Source organism: Desmodus rotundus, chromosome 5, assembly GCF_022682495.2.
Source record: "Desmodus rotundus isolate HL8 chromosome 5, HLdesRot8A.1, whole genome shotgun sequence".
Lineage (NCBI taxonomy): Eukaryota > Metazoa > Chordata > Mammalia > Chiroptera > Phyllostomidae > Desmodus > Desmodus rotundus.
The window spans coordinates 45,098,537-45,125,046 of record NC_071391.1 but is presented as its reverse complement, the minus strand read 5'-3'; the positions used below and the strand labels follow the sequence as shown (position 1 = coordinate 45,125,046).

The 26,510-nt window shown below is 39.9% G+C and overlaps 2 protein-coding genes, 1 non-coding gene and 1 pseudogene across 4 annotated transcripts; 1 reads left to right on the top strand and 3 right to left on the bottom strand.

The window, feature by feature from the left end:
- Positions 1–2,585: 2,585 nt before the first annotated feature.
- Positions 2,586–19,800, bottom strand: LOC112315931 (olfactory receptor 51E2). 2 transcript variants are annotated; one of them, XM_024572591.3, is made up of 3 exons: positions 19,750–19,800; positions 7,686–7,985; positions 2,586–4,969 (listed from the first exon to the last, which is right to left on the bottom strand). In XM_024572591.3, exon 3 carries the CDS (start codon positions 4,918–4,920, stop codon positions 3,967–3,969), a length of 954 nt encoding a protein of 317 aa, XP_024428359.2. In that variant the 5' UTR covers positions 4,921–4,969; positions 7,686–7,985; positions 19,750–19,800; the 3' UTR covers positions 2,586–3,966. The 2 variants fall into 2 exon arrangements, with proteins under 2 accessions (XP_024428359.2, XP_045038007.2); XM_045182072.2 differs by lacking the exons at positions 7,686–7,985; positions 19,750–19,800 and adding an exon at positions 7,272–7,449.
- LOC112315932 (olfactory receptor 51F2) lies at positions 11,562–19,842 on the bottom strand. Its single transcript, XM_024572592.4, has 2 exons — positions 19,750–19,842; positions 11,562–13,511 (listed from the first exon to the last, which is right to left on the bottom strand). Exon 2 carries the CDS (start codon positions 13,476–13,478, stop codon positions 12,534–12,536), a length of 945 nt encoding a protein of 314 aa, XP_024428360.2. The 5' UTR covers positions 13,479–13,511; positions 19,750–19,842; the 3' UTR covers positions 11,562–12,533.
- Positions 19,843–20,232: 390 nt separating this feature from the next.
- Positions 20,233–20,337, bottom strand: LOC112316116 (small nucleolar RNA U3; annotated as a pseudogene).
- Positions 20,338–21,286: 949 nt separating this feature from the next.
- LOC112316126 (U1 spliceosomal RNA) lies at positions 21,287–21,449 on the top strand. Its single transcript, XR_002975968.2, has one exon. It is a non-coding gene; the product is annotated as a U1 spliceosomal RNA (small nuclear RNA).
- The last annotated feature ends 5,061 nt before the right edge of the window (positions 21,450–26,510 follow it).

Here is a 26,510-nt window from a genome sequence, read left to right as displayed (position 1 = left end):
AATTTTGATGATCCTTTTGTGCATTTAATTGCCATTTGACTATCTTTTTTAAGGAAATGTCTTTTCATGGTTTTTGTCTATATTTATCATGAGATTGTTATTTTTCTAGCTGAATTTTCGGAGTTCTTTATATATTCCAGATACTAGACCTTCACTGGATATGTAATGTTCATGTACACTCTCCCACTGTGCAGGTTGTCTTTTCATCATCTTCATCGAATCTTTGACACAACAAACGTTTTTAATCTTAATGAAGCCCAATTTGTGAATTTTTCTTAAATAAATCATGCCTTTGGTGTCAAGACTAAGGAACCTTTGCCCTAGATCGAAAATCAATTTTTAATTAATTTTTGAATGTATTGAGGTGTCATTAGCAGAAGAAGTTGTCTCACATTGGAAGTGCACAATGTGGTGATTTGGTGGATGTGTACTTTGTGAAAGGGTCCCCCCTGGAGTTAACAACACACCCATCACCTCACAAATATTTTCTGAGAACACTTAAGTTCTCCTCTCAGCAAATTTCAGTTATACAATATTGTATTATTAACTATTGTCACCACATTCTACATTAGATCTTCAGCACTTACTCATCTTGTAACCCAAAGTTCGTATCTTTTTTCACCATCTCTCTATTTCCCTACTGTCTTGGCCTCTGTCAACCAACATTCAAATCTCTGTTTCTCTGAGTTTGACTTTTTTCTTCCGATTCCACATGTAAGTGACACCATGCAGTAGTTGTCTTTGTCTGGTGTATTTCACTCAGCACAATGCCTTCCAGGTTCATCCATTTCTTTGCAAATGGCAGGATTTCCTTCTTTTTTAAGGCTGAGTATACACATATATTTAACACATATGTCATGTTTTCTTTATCCATTCACTCATCAGACACTTAAGTTGTTCTTCTATCTTGGCTATTGTCAATAATGCTGCACTGAGTATGGGAGTACAGATATCTCTTTGAGATGGTGATTTTGTTTCCTTTGCACATACACCCAGTCAAAACTGAGATTGCTGGATCACAAGGTATTTTACTTCGTGAGGATCCCCCATGCTGTTTTCCACAGTGGCTGTTCCAATTACATTCTCACCAACAGCGCACAAGGTTCCCTTTTCTCCACATCTTCACCAACCCTTGTTGTCTGTTATCTTTTGGATGGTATCTGACACCCATTATAATATTCACTATTGTTTATTTTTTTTGTATTTTCTTCACCTTTTACAGGGTCTGGGACATTAAAATGATTTTTGAATGTTCAATGTTGAATGACATCAACGAAATGACCATTGGGCATGACTTTTGACACCAGCTGGAGAACTGGTGGTGATCATTGTCAGAAAGAATCTCAAATATATGATGCTGGTAGTCTCTGCTCATAAATGTGAATGGATAATACATCTTGCCTTCCGATTATAAAAAAAGCTAGAGAATAAATCTTGCCTTCTGGTTATAAAAAAGGTTTGTTACCAGAAACAAACACATTTGTGTTCTGTTCTTATTTTTTTGTCAATCCAGTTTGGAATAAATAACGTGCTGCTCAGAGATGGGGTCTAAGTGAAATTTATGGTGGATGGATTGTTCTACTTATGGGGAAACCTCAGACTCTGTCTCTCAAGGGGAATTGGATACCTAAACTGGTGCCTTCCACTGTCTGGCCAACATAAACATGGCTGGGAACAGAGTAGTGTTTTTACAGTTTTCAGTCCCTGGAGATAGTTTTTCACTGGGAAAGATACACTTACTGCATTGAGCAATTGCCTGAGACCCAGAGATCTCTCACAGCAGCAGCTGCCTGGGACCACCTCTGTGAGTTAACTCAGCTCTCCAAGTACCCAGAGGGCATCATCCTGGAGGGTCTTCCCTATCAATGGGAACCAGAAGGCAAACACTCTCCCAGGACCAAAAAAGGAATAAGCAATGGCCATATTGCCCTTTAGTTTTTCACCTTCTAGGATGCAACCACATTTTCCTGGAAAAGCTTTGAAAATGATGACCTTTTTGTTGATCTTCCTCCTTTAGTGCATAACATCAGTCATTTCAATCCCATCTGAATTCCATTTAAATCCCACCTCCCCCATCCACCACACTCCATCCCTTTTTTCCCATCCCCCAACCTTAGTTTTGGTAATGGTGTAAGAGGGGGGTTGGGAAAGTCTGGTTACTAAAGTTCAAGCTCTCAGGCTAATGTGACTCAATGAGTACTTAAAAAAAAAATCTGTGTGGCTTGCTTGTCACAGGCAGAAACACACATTTCTATCCCTTCAATATCCTTCTCAGGCAGGGATTATTATCTGCCTCCTCCATGAAAGTAATAATAATGAATACTTAGTGACTTCATACCATGTACTAAATACTGTCCTAAGTGTCGTAAGTTAATGATTGCATGCAATTCTCACAAAAACACTGAGGGGTAGATACTGTTATCATCCCTAATAAACAGATATTATTAGGGATGGTAATAGTTGTTACCAATAATACCTGTCCAGATTCATGCACTGGTGGGAAAGAAGACTAGGGAACCTCTCATATGTTCAAATCTGAGTTTAGAGGATTCTACAAATACAAAAGCAATAGGTATAACACTTGGCAAAATTTAAAATATACTTTTATTGTATCTTATAATTAAGTTAAAATCCAGACATTTGAAATGTTTGACAGATACAGAATACAGTAAAACTGGGAGACACAGTTGAAAAGGTATAAGAGATAAATAGACAAAAATATTATTCTCCCTTAATCTGGAAAGAAGCCAAATGTAGAATATGAAGGTGGCTGTAAAACATGAAGAGTAATCTGGATATGTAGCCCAAAACAAGTGCAGGGTTACCTCTCAAAACACATAGTCATTCATCTCATAAAGCACACAGCAGAGAGAAAATAGGATTGCCCAGGTGGAGGAAATAAATGGCAGATGTTAAACAGGAAGCAATATGACATGGAAGTTAAGTGACTGTATTTGATCAGCAAATGCAATTTCCAATCTTGGCACACGAGTAATATATTTTTTGAAAAACTTGTTTCCTGCACTTAGAAATATTTTGTTAGGACACATATTTAGAAGTGAGATTTCAGCATTAAAGCCTATAACTTTTAAAAAGTTCTTGCTGCATCCTGCCAATTATACCTCCCATCAGCTGTGATGTTCAAGGATATACACTTTAATACAGTCTCTTTTTTCACTGTGAATTTTCATTAATAAAAACACTACTCCTAATTCAAATGGCAAACATGAGACCTTGGATTACTAGTCATATGGAGTAATTTTTCCTTTTTTAAAGATTTTATTTATTTATTTATTTTTAGAGAGAGGGGAAGGGAGGGGGAAAGAGAGGGAACCATCAATGTGTGGCTGCCTCTCGCATGCCCCACAACTCAGGTGTGTGCCCTGACTGGGAATCAAACTGGTGATCCTTTGGTTTGCAGGCCGGCACTCAATCCACTGAACCACACCAGCCAGGGCTAATGTATCCCTTGTTTTAAAGCAGGAGTGCCCAACCTTTTGGCATCTCTGTGACACACTGATAGAAGAAGGGTTATTCTGGACCACACATTACATACATTGTGACATGTAATCCCAAAACAAATCTCATAATGTTTTAAGTAAATTTACAATTTTGTGTTGGACCGCATTCACAGCCATCCTGGGCTGCATGTGGCCTGTGGACCGCAGGTTGGACACCCCTGTTTTAAAGCCAATTGCATTTTTTTGTCACTCTATTTTTTTAAAATTACTTTTTGGAGCATGAGTAGGTTTTCTAATTATTTTTTTTATATAATAAGGATATCAGGAATGTTTTGATCTATGGAAGGAAATCATGATATTTCCTTAAATATCACTCTGAGCTGAGGCAGAATTTAGAGATCAAGCCAGAGAAAAGCACTGACACGCTTATAAGCAGCTGAAATTAAGTGAGCATTAGTAAGTCATTAAATCAAGCCATTAAGGGTAAGGGAAAGGGTCACCTGCATCACACAGTCTGAAGATTCTTGTTACAGCTGATCTTGAACATAGCCAAAACCCGAGTTCTGATCTGTTTGGTTTTGGCACCATAGATGATGGGATTTATCACAGGAGGCAGAAATAGATAGACATCACCCATGAGAACATGCACAATGGGAGGAAGGCTGTTTCCAAAACGGTGCACCACTGAGAGGCCGATGAGAGGCACATAGAAGGCCAACACCACACTGATGTGTGACACACAGTTTCCAAAGGCCTTGGCCCGCTCTGACTTGGAGGGCAGTTGTAGAACTGTTCGTATAATCAGAAAATAGGACAAGGTGATGAACAAGACATCCATGCCCATAATCAGCAGAATGGCAGTAAGACCATAGACCACATTGGGCAACGTGTCTGTGGAGGCCAACTTCATCACATCCTGGTGTAGGCAATAGGAATGTGAGAGCACATTGGAGTGGCAGAAGGCCAGCCGCTTGATGAGCAGAGGCAGTGGGATAAAAAAGAGAGATCCACGGATCACGGCCACCATGCCTATCTGGGCTGTTACGGTATTGTTGAGCACTGCAGCATGGCGCAGTGGGTGGCAGATGGCTATGTAACGGTCAAAGGCCATTGCCAGCAGGATGGTGGACTCGATGGCTGAGAGAGCATGGATAAAGAACATCTGGGCAATGCAGGCATCAAAGGTAATCTCCCGGGAATCAAACCAGAAGAGGGCGAGAATCTTGGGCATGACAGATGTGGACAAGGCCAGGTCAATGGCTGCCAGCATGCAGAGAAAGAGGTACATGGGAGCGTGCAGGCTGCGCTCCATCCTTATAATAAAGACCACGATGCAGTTTCCAAATATTGCCATGACATACATCGAAAGCAGGGGGAAGCCCATCCAGAAATGGACTTCTTCTAGTCCTGGGATGCCAATAAGCACAAAGGTGGCATGTGTGAAGTTGCAGGAACTCATAGTTGGCACGGAGAGGGGTCACTGGAGAGGGTCAGGTCACACTGGCAGCCTGGTAGGACATGGAGCACAATCAGAGAGGCCAGACCTGGAAACCTGGGGACTGAATGCACTTTAGCTCTCCTTTCCTTATTCTGTCCTCCTTCTTCTAAGCCATTTAGGCTCTCTCATATGAAGCCCTCTTCCAAAGGGCAAATTGACAGCTCGCATTCATTTACTGATCACTATTCTCAAAGTCTATTTACATATTTAAAAGGGAAGCTGGGAAGAACAGTGCTTATCCAACAATGTATCTCTTTCAAGTTCCCTCAGACTCCTTCTTCTTGCCCATACCTTCATTGCCTGGATACTGGGTGGTCCTTTACCTAGGTATTAAGAGATACCCTATTAGGAACCATTTCAAGATAAGGCTGTGTCCTCTCCTCTCCTCTCTTCTCCTCTTCTCTCCTCTTCTCTCCTCTGTCTCCATTTTTTCTCTTCCTTTTCTTCAATTATTCATTCCTTCTATAAGCATCGACTTACTGTGTACAAGGTTATTTGCTGGATGCTATTGATACAGAGGTGAAAGACACCTTTTGCCCTTCAGATGCCCTGCCTAGGTTGGAAGACAGATAAGTAACAAAATTATTAGAGTTTTGGGATAAGTGTTAGCATAAGGTGTGCATTTAATGCATGGGTAGGGGAGAGGCATGATCAGAGAAACCTTCCTGAATAAGATGATCTTTCTATTCAGTCTTGAAACATGAATAGAACTCAAACAGACAGAGAAGGGGATAAAGGGCATATTAAGCCATTGAGAATACGGAGGGTTTTTTTCCTTCAAATTTTTAGGATTCCAGATCCCCAGATCTAAGGTCAGTGGTGGGGGTTGGGGGGGCAGGCAGGGGAAGAAATACAACAGCAGTTTTTGAATTAAAAGGAAAAATACAAAGCAAAAAATACTCAAAATAAATCTACTAAGAAAAAAGAAACATTTGGGGTCATGGAACAAAAGGCAGTAGCACTGTCCTATGACTTCCCTGAAGATAAATGTGCTGGCAGGTCGTGTGGCCTCCAGCAGATTCTAGCTGTCTGGCACAGTCCCTATGAAGGCTCTTCGCTCTTCCCCTGGCTGATGGGTTCCTACTCACCTGAGAGCTGCCTCCAAGCCACTCTCATTGCCTCAAGGAGAACTGGGGCTGAGTCCAGATACTCCTAGAGCTCTGTCTTTCCTGGAACGTTGGCCAACAAGTCACTCATATTAGGGCAGACATTTGCTGTTTGGAAACCCACTGGTGATCTGCCCCACCACCTCCCCAAGCCTAAACACATGTGCTCTGACTTCATTCAGTGTTTTCCCTACTAGGCTCCTAGTGCCAAGGTTTTTACAGCTAATTTTCTCTAAAGAGCCAAGGCCTTGTCTTTAAGAAGAGCCTCTGAATCTTAGATAAAGTCTGCAGGAGTCTTCATAAGTGGCGTTCAGGTTAAGCTGTTCATCTCCCTAGGATTCTTCTTCACTTCTATCCTGGGTCCTTACTGCAACTGGGAGTTGCTCTCCCATTTGTCCTTAGAAGAGTTTGGAAACCAGTGGTCTTAAAATAAATATGATAATATGAGAACTAAAAGATCTGACTTCATCATGGATAAGCCAGGAAGAACAGATCCAGGGCTTAATGGTTATAAAATCCATACTTCTGACCACTATTTGCTTTTCTCCATCCTCAGAACTTATACAAAGACATAAAAGCTACCTTTCTTGCCAAGTGCAGATCCCAACTTTGGACCCTAGCTACTGTCAGAGAATAAAAAGCCCTTTTCAGAAGCAGATAATTGCAGCCTTCAGTGAGATAAAATGTAGCTTATACATTGTATACACCCAATCATCTATGTATTTCTCACAGGTAGCTTGGGGAAGGGGATTCAGAAATCCAAACAAATCAGGCTGCAAAATATGTGGTAATGCTAAGGTAGCTTCCCTAGAGGGAGGCCAGGTCACTGGACTTGTTTCCAAGAGAAATGGGACCCGGGTGAAGAAAAGGGGAGGCATGGAAGGTAGCAAGGGGAGCACACTAACATATTCTCCCTTTCCTGAGGCCTCCTGTCCATGGTACTGCATGCAGCACTCACAGATATAAGGGTCTCTGTTGGCCACAGAGTCAGGTACTGTCCTGACCCCTCTCTCCACAGCGCATCTTCTTTGCCTTGCTGGTAGCAGTCTAAGATTTGGGCCATCATCTTGTTTCCCCAGTTACCTATTCCAGAAGACCTCATGTCTTCCTCCCATGGTCCCTGGCCTTCTGCCTAAGGTGACCCCTGACTAGACTCAATTTCCCCTTCTCTTTGTGTCCAAATGTGGCTGCTGTATTCATACTCACTTGCCTTACTGGATAGTCAGCTAATGCTCTGGGACATTCCTTCTTGTCCTATGAAGGTGTAAGTGGCACACAAGGACTTCCCCTGCCCTGCCATGAGGCAGTTTGTGGGGTCTTCAAGTTCCCTTAGGATGGCAGGATTTGGGCTGCCTAACTCCAGGAGAGAATGCAGTCCCTTGAAAACGGTGCAGTCTTACTGGCTCACCCCTTCTGGCACAGGCTTATTCATAATGCTGCCCAGGAGGCCCTTGGGAACAGGCTGGGAGCATGAACTGAAGCTCCAGGGGCATGGCAGATGGTACAATATCTCTATGTTCTTTTTTGTGTCATTCCCACAGGGTTCACACTGTTTCTGTCTTTGGGGGGAAGGGGAAATCACCAAGGGCCCACTGCCTCTGCCATCACTCCCACACTTACAGAAATAGGGCTCTCGACAATCTGTCTCCCTCCTGCAGGTGACTCAAACTCCCACAAGTCAGCCACAGTCAGTGCTTTTCCTCATTAGCCACTTGGCCAAACACGACGGCCATGATGCATTTATGAGTTTTGTCCTTGGACTCTAGAAGTTCAAATCCTCTTTAAAAACCAAGATGGGCACAAAAAATGTAGACTCGTTACTCAAAGTAAGGACATGCACTTCTCCAGCTTTTCTTTTTCCATCTTTCCTTTCGGTTGATGAAACAGACCTTGATGTATGGAAGTCACTCTAAATTGTACCTGTGTTGTAGAGAAAGATTAGATGAGATAAAAGCTCATTGTGTTAGGTCACATACTTAATTAGTTAGTGATAATATCGGTTGGAGAACCAGTTTTTCTGTTTATTCATTCACATCCATCATTTACTTATCAAGGGCTTATAGTGTACAAAGAAAAATAGACAGCCTCCACCCTGCCTCCCCCCAAATAAAACCTCTCATCTTTATGGAGTATACATTCTAGTGACAGGGACAGACAATAAATGGAGTTACTATGAAAAACCAAATAGGATGTTAAGTAGTCTTAAGGATAAAAAATAAAGGGAAGATGGGAAGTAATAATTATCAAGGGAGCAAATGAAGCTTTAAATGAAGTTGCTAGGGAAGGCCTTACAAAAGGGAGACATTTGAGGAGAAGACTGAAGGGAGGGAGAAATATATTTGTGGAGATATTTGAGAAAGGCCATTTCAGGAAGAAGATACAGAAATTACAAATAAAGTTATGAGAAGGGAGTATATCTGATAATTTAGAGCAACAAGGAGAGCAGTGCTCCTGAGCAGACAGACAAGGGGGATAATAGTAGGGAGATGAAATTGTAGAGGTGATGGGGAGTTTAATCATACAGGCCCTTACAGGACTTACAGGACATTAAGGGGTTTCACTTAGACTCTGGGTTCGAGTAGCTACAATAGTGGTCGTGTGTCTACTATTGCTCTGGCTTTCAGGAAAGTCTCTGATTCATTGTGAGCTTGCCCACCTTAGTCAGCGTGTGATATTTGCTCTGCAAACCACCCATTTCTGAAGTGTCCAAATTAGTCAATCCTTAGGGATGCAAGTTGATAAGTTTCAAAGATTGTTAGGCTCTGGAGCTGTTCACACGTTAGTGTGTGTGGGTGAGGTGGGAGAGAAACATCTGTAGAGGTAGTGTGAACATCTTGGCTGTCTGGGTCTTGAGTCTGAAGTTCCTTCTTCTCCTTTCCATTTTTAGGACTCTGAGTTCCCCCATCCTTTTTTTCTCTAGCCCACATCACTCTTTCTCTTCCTCTCTTCCCTCTCTCCATACTCCATCATATCTTGTGTGTTAAACAGGCACCCAGCATGTAATTCCACATCATCTGAACTTTTTCACTTATATCTAACAGTGAATAAAATATATGCCTGGTCCTGAGAAGTGGGCACAGAGTCTGTTGGGGGGAGATGGTTACAGTAGGTTCTGAAGAGGGATGTTGTGCACGAGAAAAAAACCACGGGTGCTGCAGGAGCACCTGGGAAGGACACCAGACAGACTTGAAAATTCAGAAAAAAAAATCTCTGAAGAAAAGTCAAATTCTAAGTCAGGAGAAGGGGGAGAGTGAGGGTACTACCCTAGTGAGGGTAAGTGGAAGTAACAGCTTGTCAAAGGCTGGAAAGTGAGATAAAGTGAATGGGGTTAAGGGAATGCTGGTTGTCTGTTGTGACTGGAGCACCACACAGAGGTCAAGTAATAAGGCTTGAGAGGGAAACAGAGCCAGATCATCAGAGACTTTATTCTTTTTACTATGTGGTGAGCCCTGTTTTGCTATCTGGAAGACAGAATAAATAAAACAAAGGACTTATACTCAATGATCTTAGCTTGAAATGAGAAACAAGAAAAGGAATGAACAGAGATATGCTGGGGGATAAAAGTGCTAGAAACTGAAAACAAGGTGGGTAAGGAAGAGAGTGAATGCAGACAGGAATTGAGGGGGAGAGGTGTTGCTATTTTATTATAATGTCAAGGGCCCTGTAATAAGATGATGCTTAAGCAGAAACCTGCATAAAGTGAGACACTAAATCATTTGGATACCTAGGGGGAAAACACTTCAGGTAGAGAGAACAGCCAGTGTGAAGTCTGATGTTGAAGAATGCTTGGTGAGTTTAAGGAAATATTCAGAGGTTAGTGTGGGTAGATGTAGGAGAGTGGATAGAGGGGAGACTAGCTGGAGATGAAGATGAGTTGGTAGAAAGGAATCAGGTATAAGATATGATGACTGTGAATTTTCCCTGGGTAAGACAGAAGGCCACTGGAACATGTTTAACAGAGGAAGTGACATGATTTATCTTGTGTGTTTGCATTGTTTCCTGGTGAAGGAAGATCCCTCAAGAGACTATCACATTCAGTTTGAAGATGACATGGATTGGATCATGGTGATAGCAGCAGAGGTGGTAGAAAGTTGGATTTCAGACATTGATATCTGAAATATCTGGAAGAAAGTTATCAGCATTTGCTGATAAGTTGGCTGTGGAATGGGAGAGAGATGCACCAGGGCTCCAAGTGTTCTCTCAGCCAATTAAAAAGCAGATTTTCTGAGTTTTGGGAGACTGTGGTTGATCAAGCTTTTGTTTTGATGTGAGTACATGGACATGATGAGTCTAACACGATTACTGGACATTCAGGTGGAAATACTGACACATAGGCAGTTAGATATGAGTCTGGAGTATAAATATTAACTTGGGATCTGTCAGCATATAGATGGTACTTAAAGCCATAAAGCCAAATGAGATGACCAAAATGGAAATACAACAAAGGAAAACAACAGGTCTGAGAACAAAATCCTGGGACATTTCAACATGCCAAGATCAAGGAGATGAAGATTATAATAATTGAGACTAAAATATTATTGATAAATATGCTGAGAATTTTGACATCATCCTTATTATTAAATAGTCAGTAAGATAGTTCCTTAATGAGTTCCCTGTAGATGTGACGTCTACTTCTTTGTTGGATCTAATACCAGTGATAGGGCCCACATTCACTGAGTGATTCCGATGTGTCATTGAAATACGTCTTTAAAAATTTGAGACTTAATGGATATATCCAACTTGAAAAATAACTCGCTGGATTAAGCAGTTACATGAAGTATATGCCACAGATTAAAAGATTTCTAAGTAAATGACATGAATTTGATGCGGTCACCAGCAAGCAGTGCCCATGGCGTTGTGGCTGAGATGAGACAAATTCACATGGACTACCATGTCCTGTGGAGGAAAAGGGATGTCACAGCCACTCTCTCAAGAGAAGAGCACTGACCCTTGCCTTGACAGGTTTTTATCGGGTTTAATTTGCATAGAAATACAGGGTGTACACATAAAACTCATCAATCATTGTTAGGCAGTAATGATCAACAATAGATAACATTCAAAGAACTCTGAGGGCTTATTTTGAATCAGGGTCAGATAGCTAAAGGACCATAAAACTTTGGGGAAACAAACTCATTTCAGGCTTGGACCCTTATCATTTAAATTGAGGGCACTAGCAAAGCAGGTTTCACAGGATTTTATGCATTCTTTCTTAGGCTTGATCGCCTGGGGGAACCTGCTCTTAACCAGCATAGGGCCGCACCCACCTTCAGCATTGTTTCAGGCTTAGGTTGAGCAGGGGTAGTAAGGGAGCCAAGAGATTAGGAGACTTCTTGCAGACAGAGTGAGAACTCAGGCCATGTCAAAGCCGAGGGGCGAGGGTCCATCATTCCCTTTCTCCATAGCTCCCCAAGTCCTTCCTTGAGGGCCCCCTCGTGAGCATGCCTGTCTTAGGTCATCCCTCCCTTGGGGAATCTTACCTGTCATTGACTAACTGGGGGCCAGGCAGGGTGAAGTAAAGTGGGCAGAGATGGTGCTCCTGCCAGGGAGATAAGCTTTGTCTCCTTAGTGGCTTAGTGTCTCAAGATCTCTCACTCACCCTTAGCCATGAGGGGTTACAGTCTCTGAAACCAGACAGGGTAGTTCCCAACACAAATTACAATTCATTTGAAATCTGTAGTCATTTTTCAGTTCCTACTAGGGCAGAAAGTTGATGGAGGTTTGAGACATGTTCTAGAATGTACTTAGTTAGAGAACAGGTAGAAATACACTTGTGAGATTTAAAAATTTGTTTGGACTTTTCCTCCATAATTTGGTTGAAAATTTCTAGAGGAAAAATTATTATAGTTATATAATTGCATAATAATTATATATGCAGTTGACAGCATAGGCAGCAATATACCATTAAGTTAAGAGTGCGAGGGACCCTGGAGGGGCATGGATGTGAAATATGGTGTTGTCACTTACCAGCTGTTTAAGCATGATATTTAGCATTTTGTGTTTTAATTTTCTTATTGATATTAGAAGTAACTACTTTATAATGTTGTTTGAGTATAAGAAGTGTTAATAGATGTAAAAAACACCTAGAACCATTACTGGTCAAAGGAAATAATAAATGTTAGTTAAAACTATTATCACAATTAGGAAATGCTACTTGATTTTCATACAAGAGTAATTTTTTTCATAATGTGTTGTTCTAACTGCTGTGAAGTAGATAAAGTTAAAAGAGAAAGACTATTGGCAGGATCAACAACAGTTTAGAAAGAATGGGGATGGGGAGGACAGCTTTTAGGCTGTTCATCTCTCCTATTCTTATGTCTTTGTCTCCACATTTTTAAAATAGAGTCAAACTAACTGATATCCTACATATAACCCAATCTTAATTTTAAATTTTTGCTCATTTAGCTTTAATGATTACTAATTCTGTTTTTTATAACATGACCTGATTAGGCTGTCCCTAGAATTCTGAGTCTATGTGTCTTTGGAATGGAGAATTTTTATCACAGCTCTACGTATCTGTTTGGTCTTCACACTGTAGATGATGGGGTTCATCACTGGGGGGATCAACAGGTAGGTGTTAGCAATCATAGTATGTACATAGGGTGGGGCCCGTTTTCCAAACCTGTGGACAAAGGACAGACTGATCAGTGGGATATAGAAAATAGCAACAGCCCCAATATGGGAGATGCACGTGCTGAAGGCTTTCTTCCTCTCTTCTGGGGATGCAATGCTGAGGACAGTCTTAATGATCAAAACATAAGAGAGGAGGATGAGGATTGAGTCTAGCCCAACAGTAGAGATCATGGCAGTCAACCCAACTGCACTGTTAATCCTGGTGTCTGTGCAGGAGAGCTTCATCACATCGGGGTGGAAGCAGTAGGAGTGGTGCAGCACGTGGCTGCGGCAGTAGGACAGTCTTTTAAGAAGGGCTACCATTGGTGTCAGCATTAGCGTCCCCCTGATGACAATGGCCACTCCAATTTGAGCTATTCTGGAGTCAGTTAAAATGGTGGCATACCTGAGAGGATTAGAAATGGCTACAAAACGATCAAAAGCCATGGCCAACAGCACTGAAGATTCCATGACAGTGAAGAGTTTAATAAAGAACATCTGTGACAAGCAGGCATTAAAGCTGATCTTCCTGGCGTTGAACCAGAATATACCCAACATGGTGACTAGGGTGGATATGGACAAGCCGAGGTCAGTGGTGGACAGCATGGAGAGGAAATAGTACATGGGTTCGTGGAGGCTGGGCTGAGTGACAATGGCAAAGAGAATCAGGCTGTTTCCTGAGAGGGCAGTTACATAGAGGAAGCAGAAGGGAATGGAGATCCAGGTGTGGAAGGCTTCCAGCCCAGGAACACCAGTTAGCAGGAAAATGATGGAAGAAGATGTGGTATTCTGGAAGTTGGACATGCTGAATTATAAGTACAGAATTCCAAGGTGAAACTGTGGAATGATGAAAAAACTACATTAAAAAATCTAGTTTCAGATAATTTTATTGAACCCCAAACCAACCAAAGATGAATATCTATATACTACACAAATATGAATGACTCATTTAAATTGATAAAAAGAATTGTAAATTTTTAACTGCTGTAGTAGTTACCATTAATTTATTTTTATTTTTATTTTTTTGTATTTATGTCAGCCCACAATTTTTCTTCCCTGGGGCTCTTTGCTCATAGCTATGTTTATACTATGTGACCTTTCCTTTCATTCCTCTAGTCAGAGATGACTGGACTAAATAAAGACATTTTATCCAAGGCTGACTGATCATATTTCATTCTTTCTGGAATGTTTAAATTGTGATAAAGAGGCTGCATGTTGGTTTTCCTGTGTAGTTGGCCTCAGAGAAAAACAGATTGGGGCTAGGGAAGAGCAATAATACATCAGCCAGAAGTGTAGAAAGCAGAGAATCTGAAGACAATTTGGAAAACCAGAAAATACTGAGGAAGAGATACTTGTTTATAATACAAGTAACATATTACATTACGACCAATGGCTTAGGACCAGTGCAGTCATGTGCAGCTTACTACAGTATCTAACCTTCACAGCGGTACTTAGATGGCAGCACCCGGCATCACGTTTGAGAGCGATGCAGAGTCAGAACAGACTTACCGCATAGGGACAGAGGCCTCTGCCCTCTCTTGACATAACGTGCTGCCACATTCAGATATATTTCTCTCTTCAATCTGCTTGAAGACTAGTTGTTCTCCAGAACAGCTTTTCTCCATTTTGTGAAAACATACTGTCCAAGAGATACCTAATACAATATTACTGTTTTGCTTTGAAGGGAAAGATATAACTTGATGGCAAATATCTTCTGGCTTTTTTCATTGAGTAGAGAATTTGAACTAGGCATATGGGTATGTATGAGTTGGAAGAGGGGGCCTGGGGAAAACAGAGCATAGGGTTGTGGCTGGAGAGAGGGCTCGATCATTGGGGACCAGCCAGCATCACGATAACTGTTCCTTGGGGAAAGCCAAGAATTGTCAGCACATACAAGTTCACCAGATAAAGTGCCACCTCAAGGATTCCCTAAGAAAAACACTAGTTTAAAAATTGGGAAATTTTGAATGGCAAATTAGAGAAAACAAGAAATATTAAGTTACATGAAATAACCAGTGCAATTACTGGTCAGGAATGCATAATGAAAATAAAAGTTAACAGGAAGGGGCCATGCACTAAGAAAGGGAACATCTTTTTGACATTACTTCAAGTGACTGTTTATTAAATGTCATGAATACAGTTGACATTTCACAGAAGTCAAGCCTTGCCCAACTGGTATGCATTTCACAATAAGCTGTGAAAGTTTAACAGGCTAAGAAGTTCTATTGGCACTTTTCATAAATAGATTGATTTCCGAAAAACATTTTTAGTAACTATACTTAGCTTTGAAAAAATATATATTGATCAGAAGGACAAGCTAAAACCGTATTTATTAAATAAATGATACATATGGTAGTTTTAAATAGTACGTGCACCTCTCATTTTCCACATGTTTTTGTTCTTTTTATTTACTATTAATTTACAGAACCTGGGACTCAGTCTTTGAAATCAGCTCCTGGAGTTAGTGGGAGGTAGAGTAATCATGAAAAAGGGAATTCTTTAATTCTGTGTACAAAAGGATCGGGGTATTTAGAGATGGTTAGTTAGAAAAATCAATGCTTGAAAGAATTCTGTTTTGTATAAGTTGAGATGAATTCCAAGGCTTTTAGAAAACCATATGTAAAAATTGTTGTGGAAGAATGAACTTGTAATATTTCTGCCTTTGCTCTTGCCTTATGTTCTCAGAGACATCTACTGAGCACCTACTTTGTGCACAGTATAAACTACGAGATAACATGAACAAAACTCCTATTAAAAATTTATAATCAAGTGAAGGAGAAAGACTAGCACTATTTCTAAATAACTCCAATATCTAAGATACAATGATGAATAATGAAATGGTTATGAGAGTACAGAGGGCCTTCACTCGTGTTGATTAATTGTGGCTATTACTATGATTTTCATGATGTTTATGACAATACACATGATGATTGAGTTGTAATTTTGATCACTGAGTTTTAGGTAATTTTATGAGATCAGTTACTTTTTAAAAATTGCTAGCTAAAGAATTTCTCACTCATTCTAACTTGTTCATGGTTCCCTTTACACTATTTCATTAATTCAAACAATTTTCTCCTTGCTCTTGCATTCTTCTTGTCAGTTTTCCCTTTCTATTTCTGGCTTGGAGCTTGGAAGAAAAATGCAGGGTTAAGGTTGAAACAATCTGCACTGAGCCTGGAAGAAGGTCTAGAACGCCTTCAAATCCCGCCCTCCCCCCTGCCATATCTTCCTTCACCTGCTCCTCATTCATGCTGGGCTCAGACACAGGGGATTCCTTATTCCCTTTCATAGTCAGCAACTCCATGCAAGCTCTTGATCATTTACCATGAATAGTTAGTTCGTTTCAATATTAAACTGAGAGCTCACACTGTGTATTGTGTCAACACTAAGCATATGAAGCAAGTAAAACAACAGTGGTTTGGTGCCTGAGATAATCAGAGAGGTTGCCAGGACTTTATCTTTTTAAAGCCCCAAACCTTATTTTTAATAAGAACTAGTGACTTATGGAAATGAGAAATGAAAAAGTACAAGTTTTGAATACCTAATACATGCCGGGCACTGTATTAGTTAAACATCAGAGGATATCTAACCCTACCATTACTTGTAGAGTATAGTAGGACATGATGTTTCTAAGCAATAAGGCGGAAATATTGTGAAGTGGCAGATTCTGAGTGTGTGTATACAAGAATGTGTCCGTGAGTCTAGAACAGTTATTAATTCCAAGAAATCTTAACAGAGAGTACATAAAATATAACTGTGTAAAGTTTTGATGAATAGCTAAAAACGGAACTGCCTTTTGACCCAGCAGTTCCACTTGCCAGGATTATACCCTAAGAACCCTGAAATACCAATCCAAAGGACCTATGCACCCCAATGTTCATAGCAGCACAATTTACAATAGCCAAGTGCTGGAGGCAACATAATTGCCCATCAGTAAATGAGTGGATCAATAAACTCTGGTACATTTATACAATGGAATACTATGCAGCAGAAAGAAGGAGCTACTACCCTTTACAACAGCATGGATGGAACTGGAGAGCATTATGCTAAGTGAAATAAGCCAGGCAGTGAAAGACAAATACCATATGATCTCACCTATAAGTGGAACCTAATTAACAAAACAAACAAGCAAGCAAAATATAATCAGAGACATTGAAATTAAGAACAAACTGACAGTAACCAGAGGGGAGGTGGGAGGGGATAATGGGGGGAAAAGGGGGAAGGGTTTTCAGGAACAACTACAAAGGACACATGGACAAAACCAAGGGCAGGTGGGATCAGGGGAGGGAGGTGGGGATGGCTTGTGGGGGGAGTGGTGGGGGGAAAATTCAGACAACTGTACTTGAACAACAATAAAATAAACTCCCCCCCAAAGTTTTGATGAATAGAGTGAGTTCATAAGGATGAAAAGCAGGAGAGAGTGTTTTGACATAGATAAAGACATGAGCAGAGACTGAGTGAAACAAGAAAATACAAGAGAATTGCCATGCTGGACCCTTACATGTGAAGCTGAAGGACTCGGGGGGGGGGCAGGACATGAAACTCTTGCATTCCACGGAAGAATAAGGAGCTTAGATTTTAGTTACAAGGCATCAAGAGCCAGGCATTTCCAAATGTTTTATGAATAAGTAAACAAATCATTCTCTGTCTCTTCTAATTTAACTACAACAAAATTCCTTTCCTTTTTAGTATCTTATTTTGTACCACTGGTTTTTGTTTAGTATTTTACAATATTGAAGTTTTATCCCAACCCAATAATGAAAACTTCCCACACTTTTCTATAGATGTTTTCAACACACATCCAATTTAACCAAGATATATCAACTATATATTATGATTGGCCATTGTACTTAGTCAGTGAGGGCAGTAAGACATAAACCCTGTTTCTCTCTCCGTTTCATGGCATATATTTTATGACAAAAATGTTCTTTGGACAATCTGCTTTTGTTTATTTTTTTTTTCACCTTCACTAACAATCTGGAATCTTTCTCCAATGACTCAAAGAAAATTCTCCAACTGATGTCACTAATGACTGTCTAAATACCAAATCTAAAAGTTTATTTTCAGGTTTGTTTTTCTCCCCTTCATCTCGATTTTTTTTTCTGTGTTTCCCACCTCCTCTCTGAAACTTTTCCCTTCCTTACCTTCAATGGCAGTTATTCTGTGGGTTCCCCTGTCCCCATTTACGAAACAATATTTTTGTTCTGTGCCTTCTAATTATGGCATTCTTTAGGAGTCTTTCTCTCCCCACCCCCCACGAAGTCCCTCTTCTTTTCTTGCTATCTGACATTTTACACTCTCCTTGGAATATCTTAGTTATTTCCATGGCATTAAATAGCATGTATATCCAGATGACTTGCAATACTGAAATCTAATCATGGACTCTTCTGAGTTCTGTATTTCAAAAATTGATAGAATTTTTAAAGCTGTGGCAAAGTTTCATACTTGAAGGTAGTAACAAATTGTGGAGCTACAGTGAGGAGATCATATCAACAATTTAGAAAAAATAATTCGCAGCAGGAGAACAAGTCAAAGCTCATGGATTGGTGCGGGTGAATAAAATTTTATCTCCTCTTGAGGGACATCTTCACTCACAATCCCTCAGATAACTCAACCTCAGCATGAGTCAAATCCATTGTGTTCCTTTCCCCATTCCAACCCCACTCCCTCCCCTATGCTTTATTTATTAGTAAATGACATCAAACTCTAGCAAATCATCTAATTAGCATTACTTTCCTCACACACAGACATCGTATACATCCATTCTTTTCCCTCTCTCTCATCCCCTATACACAAATATTAATTACATTTTGTAGTGACTCTACTTCTGCAATGTCAAAAACTAGAGCATCAGGTGGTCTACATATGAAGTCTAAGTAACAGCGATATAGTTGGTAGTGGGTACTTGAAGGTGTATTTCATTGCATTTTCTTACTTTCATTGCACTTTCTTAAACTGAAAGAATGTAACTGTTTATATCAAAGAATAAAGAGGGACTAATGGATATGATTAGGAGGAAGAGCTAAAATTCCCCAGAGCTACGGTTTTGCATTGCCATCACCCTGAAACCTGTTTAATTCATCCACTGCAATCATGCACAACCTTCCTTTTCTCTTGTGAGAAACGAGCTACAGTCTTTCAGCGAATTGTCCTGTCCCCTTAGGTCATGATGATTCTCTTCGTTGTTGTGCTGTTGTGAGCTGTAACATGTGTTCCTGTCTTCAACTGCAGCAGTAGACCCTATGTCCTCATCACTAGTGTGCAATCCATTGTCAACGTGTGTCACTGACCTGGGTTCGGATCCTTGCACACACACTAACTAGTTTTGAGACTTCGTACAGCAATGCTAATAAAAGTATTAATCATAACAATAATAGCTACCACTTATTGGAACTTGTTCTATGACTATTACTGTGCTGAGGACTTTACAAACATATAATTTTAATTCTTAGTATAATATCATGTGGCAAGTATTATTAAATTCACTTTAAATTCTCTATTTTGCTAAAGAGACTGAGTGTCAGAGAGATTATGAAACATGTACAGGGTTACACACAACTAGGGAATGTCTGAGCTGAGATTCTAAACCCAGTTCTTCTTAATTTCAAGGCTTATGTTTTTAAGAACTATTTCACCTGCAAGTAATATAAACTTCTCTGGGTCCAGTTTCATCATCTATGAGGTAGAATATGCCTAACACAGTACCTGGCATGCAGTAGGTGTTCAAATTGGCATTTTTTCATTTTTATTACAAAACATTGAGCTTAAAAATGAGATTTTAAGCCCCTGACAATCTCTCTGATTTTCTCAAGCACCAAACCACTAAACGCCATAAATATATTAGCACATTGATTAATTTGACTAACGAACAACCAGCTATCCAACCTACACCAGGCAGAACAAAATATAGATTTCCTGAGAATAAATAATTCTACAAATTCTTCCATCCACCTCAGTCTACCACCTCACTCTCTAACCCGATTTTGTATAATGTGAGAAAATTCTGCCCTGTGGATAAGAAACATTAGTTCATCCAGAGTCAAGCATTTTCATTGAACAAAACAGATTTACTTACAGAGCCCATACAGCAGTTCTGTCTGTTCCTCTTGGGCTGACTTAGAAGGCTGAGGAGGCCGTAGGTTCCAGGGGAGATCTGAGCTTATGAGGGGACTTGCTCCAGCCTGTAGAGACAGTGACAGAGCTGAGAGACCAGTTCCTGCTGGTGGTGTAACTTGCTGTGTCTCCAGTGTTTGGATGCTCCCAGAAGACTTCTTTTTCCTTCACACAAGTCTTTTTATATCTGTTCCATTATGCAATTAGTTATTGTGGCAATGTGTTTTATAGGCTGATATGTATTTTATTGTCCTTATGCCCTTTTATGGAAGGGCTCTTGATAAAAACAGTTTTGACATATGATTTATATACCTTAAAATTCACCCACTAAAAGTACAACTCAATAGGTCTTTGTAAATTCACAGAGTGTTGCAATAACATCATCATGGACTAATTTTAGAAAATTCTCATCATTCCAAGAAAACTCATGCCAATTAACAGCCACTCTGAGGAGGAATTTTTAAGATGAAATTTTGTACCAGATTGCTAACAGGCATCTGCCTTTGCAAATGTAACAAACTATAGAAATGATCCCTGAAAGTATAGTCTTTGCCTTTGCAAATGCAAATCAGACTTTACCCCACAATGCCTTAGCATCTGTCGTTACTCACAGCAGTCATTTCATTAGCCTGCCTGGACTTCCTAGTATCCTCTCTTTACAAGCAGAAAAAATATAACTGACTTATCCTCACATGTATCTAGTACATATTTCATGAGAATACCCCTATATTCCAAACTTCATGCTAAGTGCTGAAGATTTTTAAAAAAGAATACAATGTAGTTCTTACTGTCCAGGGTCTCCCAGTTCAGTTTAGGAAACAGGTTAACCAATAATCATCAATGCTGATGACCAATGATAAGGTGATCTTTGAGGTGTGAACTCAGTGCTTGACGAATATAGTAAGTAAATCTCAGTCCACAAGTTAGGTGTGCAGCAATAAAGTCTTACTTACTTTTTCATAATTCAATCTACTTTCTATTTTAGAATTCCAGCCCACTAGATGGAAGAAAACTAATCACAATAACTTGGGATTTTCCCCACTTGTGTTCAGATATTGAGGGTCGTCCATTATATCACAGAATTTGGGTAGGTGGGTGATGGATCTGGCCAGTAATGTCATCTGAGGTGAAGTAACTACTGCCTTCTTCAGTCTTTAGTACACAGTCCCCGCAGATTGATGTAGCCTGCTGGCTTCTTTAGATCCTCAGATATCCTCACCATTTCTGGACCACGCTGAGCATAAAAGTCCTCCTTGATTTCTGTCTCCTACATTCTGCACACAAACCTGCAAATTCTGCCAATATCTTTGAAAACATTACCAGAATTTAATACTCTCCATTACCTCCAAACATACCAAGGCACAAGTTTCAGCAGTTTCTTAACTATTCTCCTTGCTTCCAGGCTTATCTCTCTCCACCACCCAGTCTGTTTTACTACAATAAATGCATTGGCCTGAAATATTTTATTCTTTATAATGTAACAAAAACAATAACAATAAATACTTATCTATCAGGGGAGACACCATGATCACGAAGGTGGATTTCCCAGGGTGAGGCTTATCCATTGCACTCCGGATGTGCTCAGCCCTGCAATTTCCCCAAATGTGGGAGACTCATCTGCATAATTTGTGGTAGTGGGGGCTGTGTTCATGCTCTCCCCCCCAACCCTCCCCCAAACACTATTTTATTATGCACTCTATGTCTAAGATTTTATGTCAATTGTTTGTGGTAGACAAAATAATGATCAACAAAGATGTCTGCATCCCAATGCCTGGAACCTGTGAATATGCTACCTTTACGTGGCAGAAGGAAGTTTGCCGATATGATTCAAGTTGAAGACCCAGATGGGGACATTATCCTGGGTTATCTGGGTGGGTCTAATCTAAGCACGTGAGTTCTTAAAAATAGAGAACTAGAAAGATGTCACTATGAGAAGAGCTTGCTCCACTGTTGTTGGCTTTGAAGATGACAGAAGGAGACTATGAGCCAAGAAATGTGGCTAGCATTTAGAGGGAGAGAACGGAAGAGTTGCGATTCTTTCCCAGGCCCCATGGAAAGGAATGCAGCCCTGCTGATGCCTTGATTTTAGCTCTGTGAGACTCATTTCAGACTTCTAACCCACACAACTGGAAGATAATAAATGTGGTAGAAGAATCTATTATTACTTTGGTTTATGCTGTTATCAAGGATTAAATGGTTTAAGAATTACTTAGGTCTCAGTTAATAAGTGGCACAACCAATATTCAAAGCTTGGGATATTTGGAGACCCTTTTGGTTTTAAAAATTCATTTCTTAGAGAATCTCCACACAACTATTCTTCTTCCACTAATTCCAGTTCAGGTCATTCTAAACTCTATAGCCGACATGTGTGCTGTGTGCCACACACGACGTTAACACATCGTCACTTGCGTAAGCTTGTATTTGACATAAGAAGGTTTGTTCTGTCGTGTCTCCTTACAATGAAGTCCTCCAGACTTTTGAAAACATTTTCTCTACCAGCCTGGGAAAATTCTAGGGCAGTGACTCAATTCCCATTAGTCTCAGAAATGACTTAGAAATGATCACATTTGTGTTTACCTTGGCCAAAAGAATGTGACTTTTTTCTCAGAGCAATAGTACTGCAGGAGTATCACGTGCGCTCTGTGCTGGAGCTTGGTGCGAGCACGTGGAACTGGTGTGCGCACTGGAACAGCGCTGACTCACACTGGTACTCATACTTTCAAAGCAGGGCTCTTCTCACCACCCTACGCTCTGCCCAGCCCAGCAAAAGAGTCACTGGTAATTTGACTCAACCTTCTAAAGTCTGAGCGTAATGTCCCTCAATAGAATTATATAGCAACAGGAATGTGCAGTTGTCAATACCAATACCATTCAACCATGGAAACATACCAGTCTGTGACATCATTTGCCTTCATATTAATATTTTCCAAACTTGTTAATCCAAAAAGAAAGAGCAGAATTAGAAACAAGAAAACTGTGCCATAGGGACTTGCAATAAATATTATTTATTATCAATATTTTACTATAGTAAATAGTGAAATATTTTTGTCAAATCAACAAATATTTTTTAAAACATAATGCACAGTATTGTGTTTCTGTGTTATAGTGGACTAAGCAGTATTTTATGATGTTTTTGTGAACTTTCTGGAGGTGAATTTTCCAGTTTATTGCCTCAACATGCCTATACTATTCTATTTCTAAAAATTCATCCAAAGCAATTTATCAGAGATGCAGACTATGTTTTACAGAAGGAAACATCAATTGCAGCATTATTCACAGTAGTCAAAACTATAGGTAACAAAAATTCTCAGCGACATAAAAATAAAATGTTATATCGAGTCATAAAATGTTATACAACCTTTAAACTTCATGCATGTAGCAGTTGATATGGGTGGTCATGCTGAATCAGGAAGTAGGAAAGCGGAATTCAGGGCTGAGAGTCTTGCAAGGCAATGCATAGCATGTTCTGAAAGAAACAAAGTCGGAGACAGGAGCCAGAGCCCTGAGGCATATCAGGTAATCTAGGGTTAATGTCCTCAAATTGTAGAAATAAATCTAAAGCAAGCAAACAGTAATAACAAAAAATGGTCACTGCATTAATGATTGTTCTGTTTAGGCTACTATTTATAAAAAATATCAGGGTCCTACAACTTCTACTGACCCTCCATGGTCTGATGAAAGTCTCATTTTCCTCTCCTCCTGGATCCAGCCGTGTCAAATTATTAGCAGTTCTTCGACCCTGTTGGTTTGGCTAACACCATCCATTCAATTTTAGTGGACAATGAAATGCAGCTCATTCTTACCTCTCTCATTTAACTTCTCTGGCTATTCTTATTATTCCTATTTATCTAATTCCTCTCTGCTCCTATTATATTTTGTAATGCTTCCATCAACATTCTTTATTCATTATTACAAAAATATTGTATGCATACCATCGATCTGTTTTAAACAAGATCTGAGGTTATAATAGTGAATGCAATAGACATTGCCCCAGGTATACAAAGTCTAGTGGAGGACATGGTTAAGTATATGAGAAATTATAATACCATATTATATTTACTCTAAAATGGGAATTAATAGAGACCTTTGCTATCAAAGGACTAGTAGTATAGGTATCACCTGAATGCTTGTTAGAAATGCAATATATTAGATGTACTGAATCATATTCTGCATTTTTGAAAGATACCTAAAGTACTCTTGTGACAATCATGTTTGAGAAGAATTCATATAGATCACATAGGTGTTGGGACAACCTAGCCCCAGGTGGTCAAGGGAAGATAATCAAATGTACTTGCTAAAGGAGATCTAAGTAAATAAAAAAAAACAATAACTAATTAAGCATACTCCTTGGTATAAAGAGCTGTGCCAAGAATTACATTGCCTTGCAAAGATCTGCTATATAGAAACAAATGGTGAGAAGTTATTTCCAGGGGAGCTAGGGGGGAGGGGAGGAGAGTGAGTAGAGGGTACCGTGAGCAGACTGTAGAAGGTCAAGAAAATGTTTTAGGCACAGGGAGCAGCTGTGGTGTTTCATCCCATAAGCAAACTCAGCACGATATTGGGAAACCATGGAGCAGGGCAAGTGAAAACAAACACAAAACAAAAAGCAAAATAAAAAAACCCCAATATTCATTTTATATTAATGTATCTTCAGTGTGAAATCAGAAAATTTAGGGAAAAAACTATTATAATTCTTATACAAATGTAAATTTTATGTCAATAAAATCTCTTTTGATTTACATTTAGGGCAGAACCAAGGAATCAATAAACACCTTAGTACTACCACGATGAACAGATTGAGATAAGGCTCAGAGGTGAGCAAAACATGCCATATTTGGAGAGCTGAAGGTGGGTTCAGTGGGGTTGAAGCAGAGAAGGTGGAAAGACAGAGCTCTCAGGATAGGGCCAGAGGGGCTGCAAGGCCAGATTCCTCAGGGAACTAGGAAGCAAACAGATCTGAAGCAGAGTGATGTCTGAATCAGATCTGTCTTATTGTAACAGTTGCCTTATCTATCAGAAGCATGAACTTGAAGGTAGAGACTACACCTTTACATCTCATGTCTGGAGCGCAGTATCTGACACAGACTTGGCACTCAATGAAGGTTTATTAAAATTGCTATATTAATGAAAAACCATAATAGTGTGACACATAATAACATATTTTGAATGTGGGCAGAGTGTACTATGCTAAGACTTTTTGTGAATTAATATTGGGTCATTTTATTTATTATATAAAATAAATCTGTGAATTAGATATAATTATCTTCCCTATGTAAAAAGTGAGGAAATGGAGGTGGGCTGTTAACAGTTAGCACAAGGTCACACGTTAAGTGACGAAGCCCTTAAGTTGGACCCTGGCTCTCTGGTTCCAAATACTTTGAGTGTAACCAGTGCTATGTCAGCTCTAATTGGGTAAGTGAATGCATGGGTGTTCAAAATATTCAGGGCCTGAGACAAGCCAACTAGAAAAAACTTAGCCATTCATTATGCCCTTTGTCTCTGTCTCCACTGATTATTAGGCCTGGAGTGGCGAATGATTTAAATCCCTTGGGTTTGCTCTGGAAAAGAGCCTGAGGTTCTGCTAACTGCACCATTTCCTGCAGCCTGCACTACTCAGATTGGAGTCGTTAGCATGAGTAGCAAGGTTTTCACATTTGTATCTCTGAAACAGCCTGGGCATCTCCTTTGCTTTTGTATCTTGGGAGCTTCTATATGAATTGTGATTTTTCCCACTGAGTCTCATACATTTCATGGCAAAGTTATCCCAGGCTATGAAAATGTCTCCCCCATTCGCTGAAGGGCTTTCTGGGGAAAGACTGTTTCTAGTTGTCCAGAAGCTATCTAAAAATAATGGCATATTTTGTTAGGTTCTTGATGAATTTCTGGAAAGGAATGTGTCTTTCCAGACTCTCCCAGGGATCTAGGATTTTTTATTTTTTAAATTTTTATTGTTATTCAATTACAGTTGGATACAGTTGGATTCAATTACAGTCTGCATTTTCTCCCCATCCCTCCACCCCACCCCAGCCAATCCCACCTCCCTCCCCCACCATCCCCCTTGATTTTGTCCATGTGTCCTTTATAGTAGCTCCTGTAAACCCCTGTCCCCATTGTCCCCTCCCCACTCCCCTCTGGCTATTGTTACATTGTTCTTAATTTCAATGTATCTGGTTATATTTTGTTTGCTTTTTTCTTTTGTTAATTATGTTCCAGTTAAAGGTGAGATCATATGGTATTCATCCCTCACCGCCTGGCTTATTTCACTTAGCATAATGCTCTCCAGTTCCATCCATGCTGTCGCAAAGGGTATAAGCTCCTTCTCTCTCTCTGCTGTGTAGCAGGGATCTAGAATCTTTTAAAAGGAGAAAAAATTAAACAGGACAATTAAGGTATCTGCTCTGCAGTAATGCTAGTGGAAATAGTTACCTCACCCCCTGCCCCATTTCCATAGAGCAGATCTTTACAAGATAACGTAAATCTTGGCACAGCTTTGTATGCCAAGAAGTATGTTTAGTTAGTTATTATTCTTAAAACTTAACAACCCTCTCGGTTCACCACTAATTTTCAAAGGCTATGTTAATAATAAAGGCTAAAAGCCATTTATGAGTTTCCACTGTTTTGGCAGAAACTATTTGTTAAACCCGGTTAATGTCTCCCGCAGAGGTAAATGTACTGGCTTTAGTGTTAGCCACCTATCAGAACAGCCTAGTGCCTTGGTAAGCT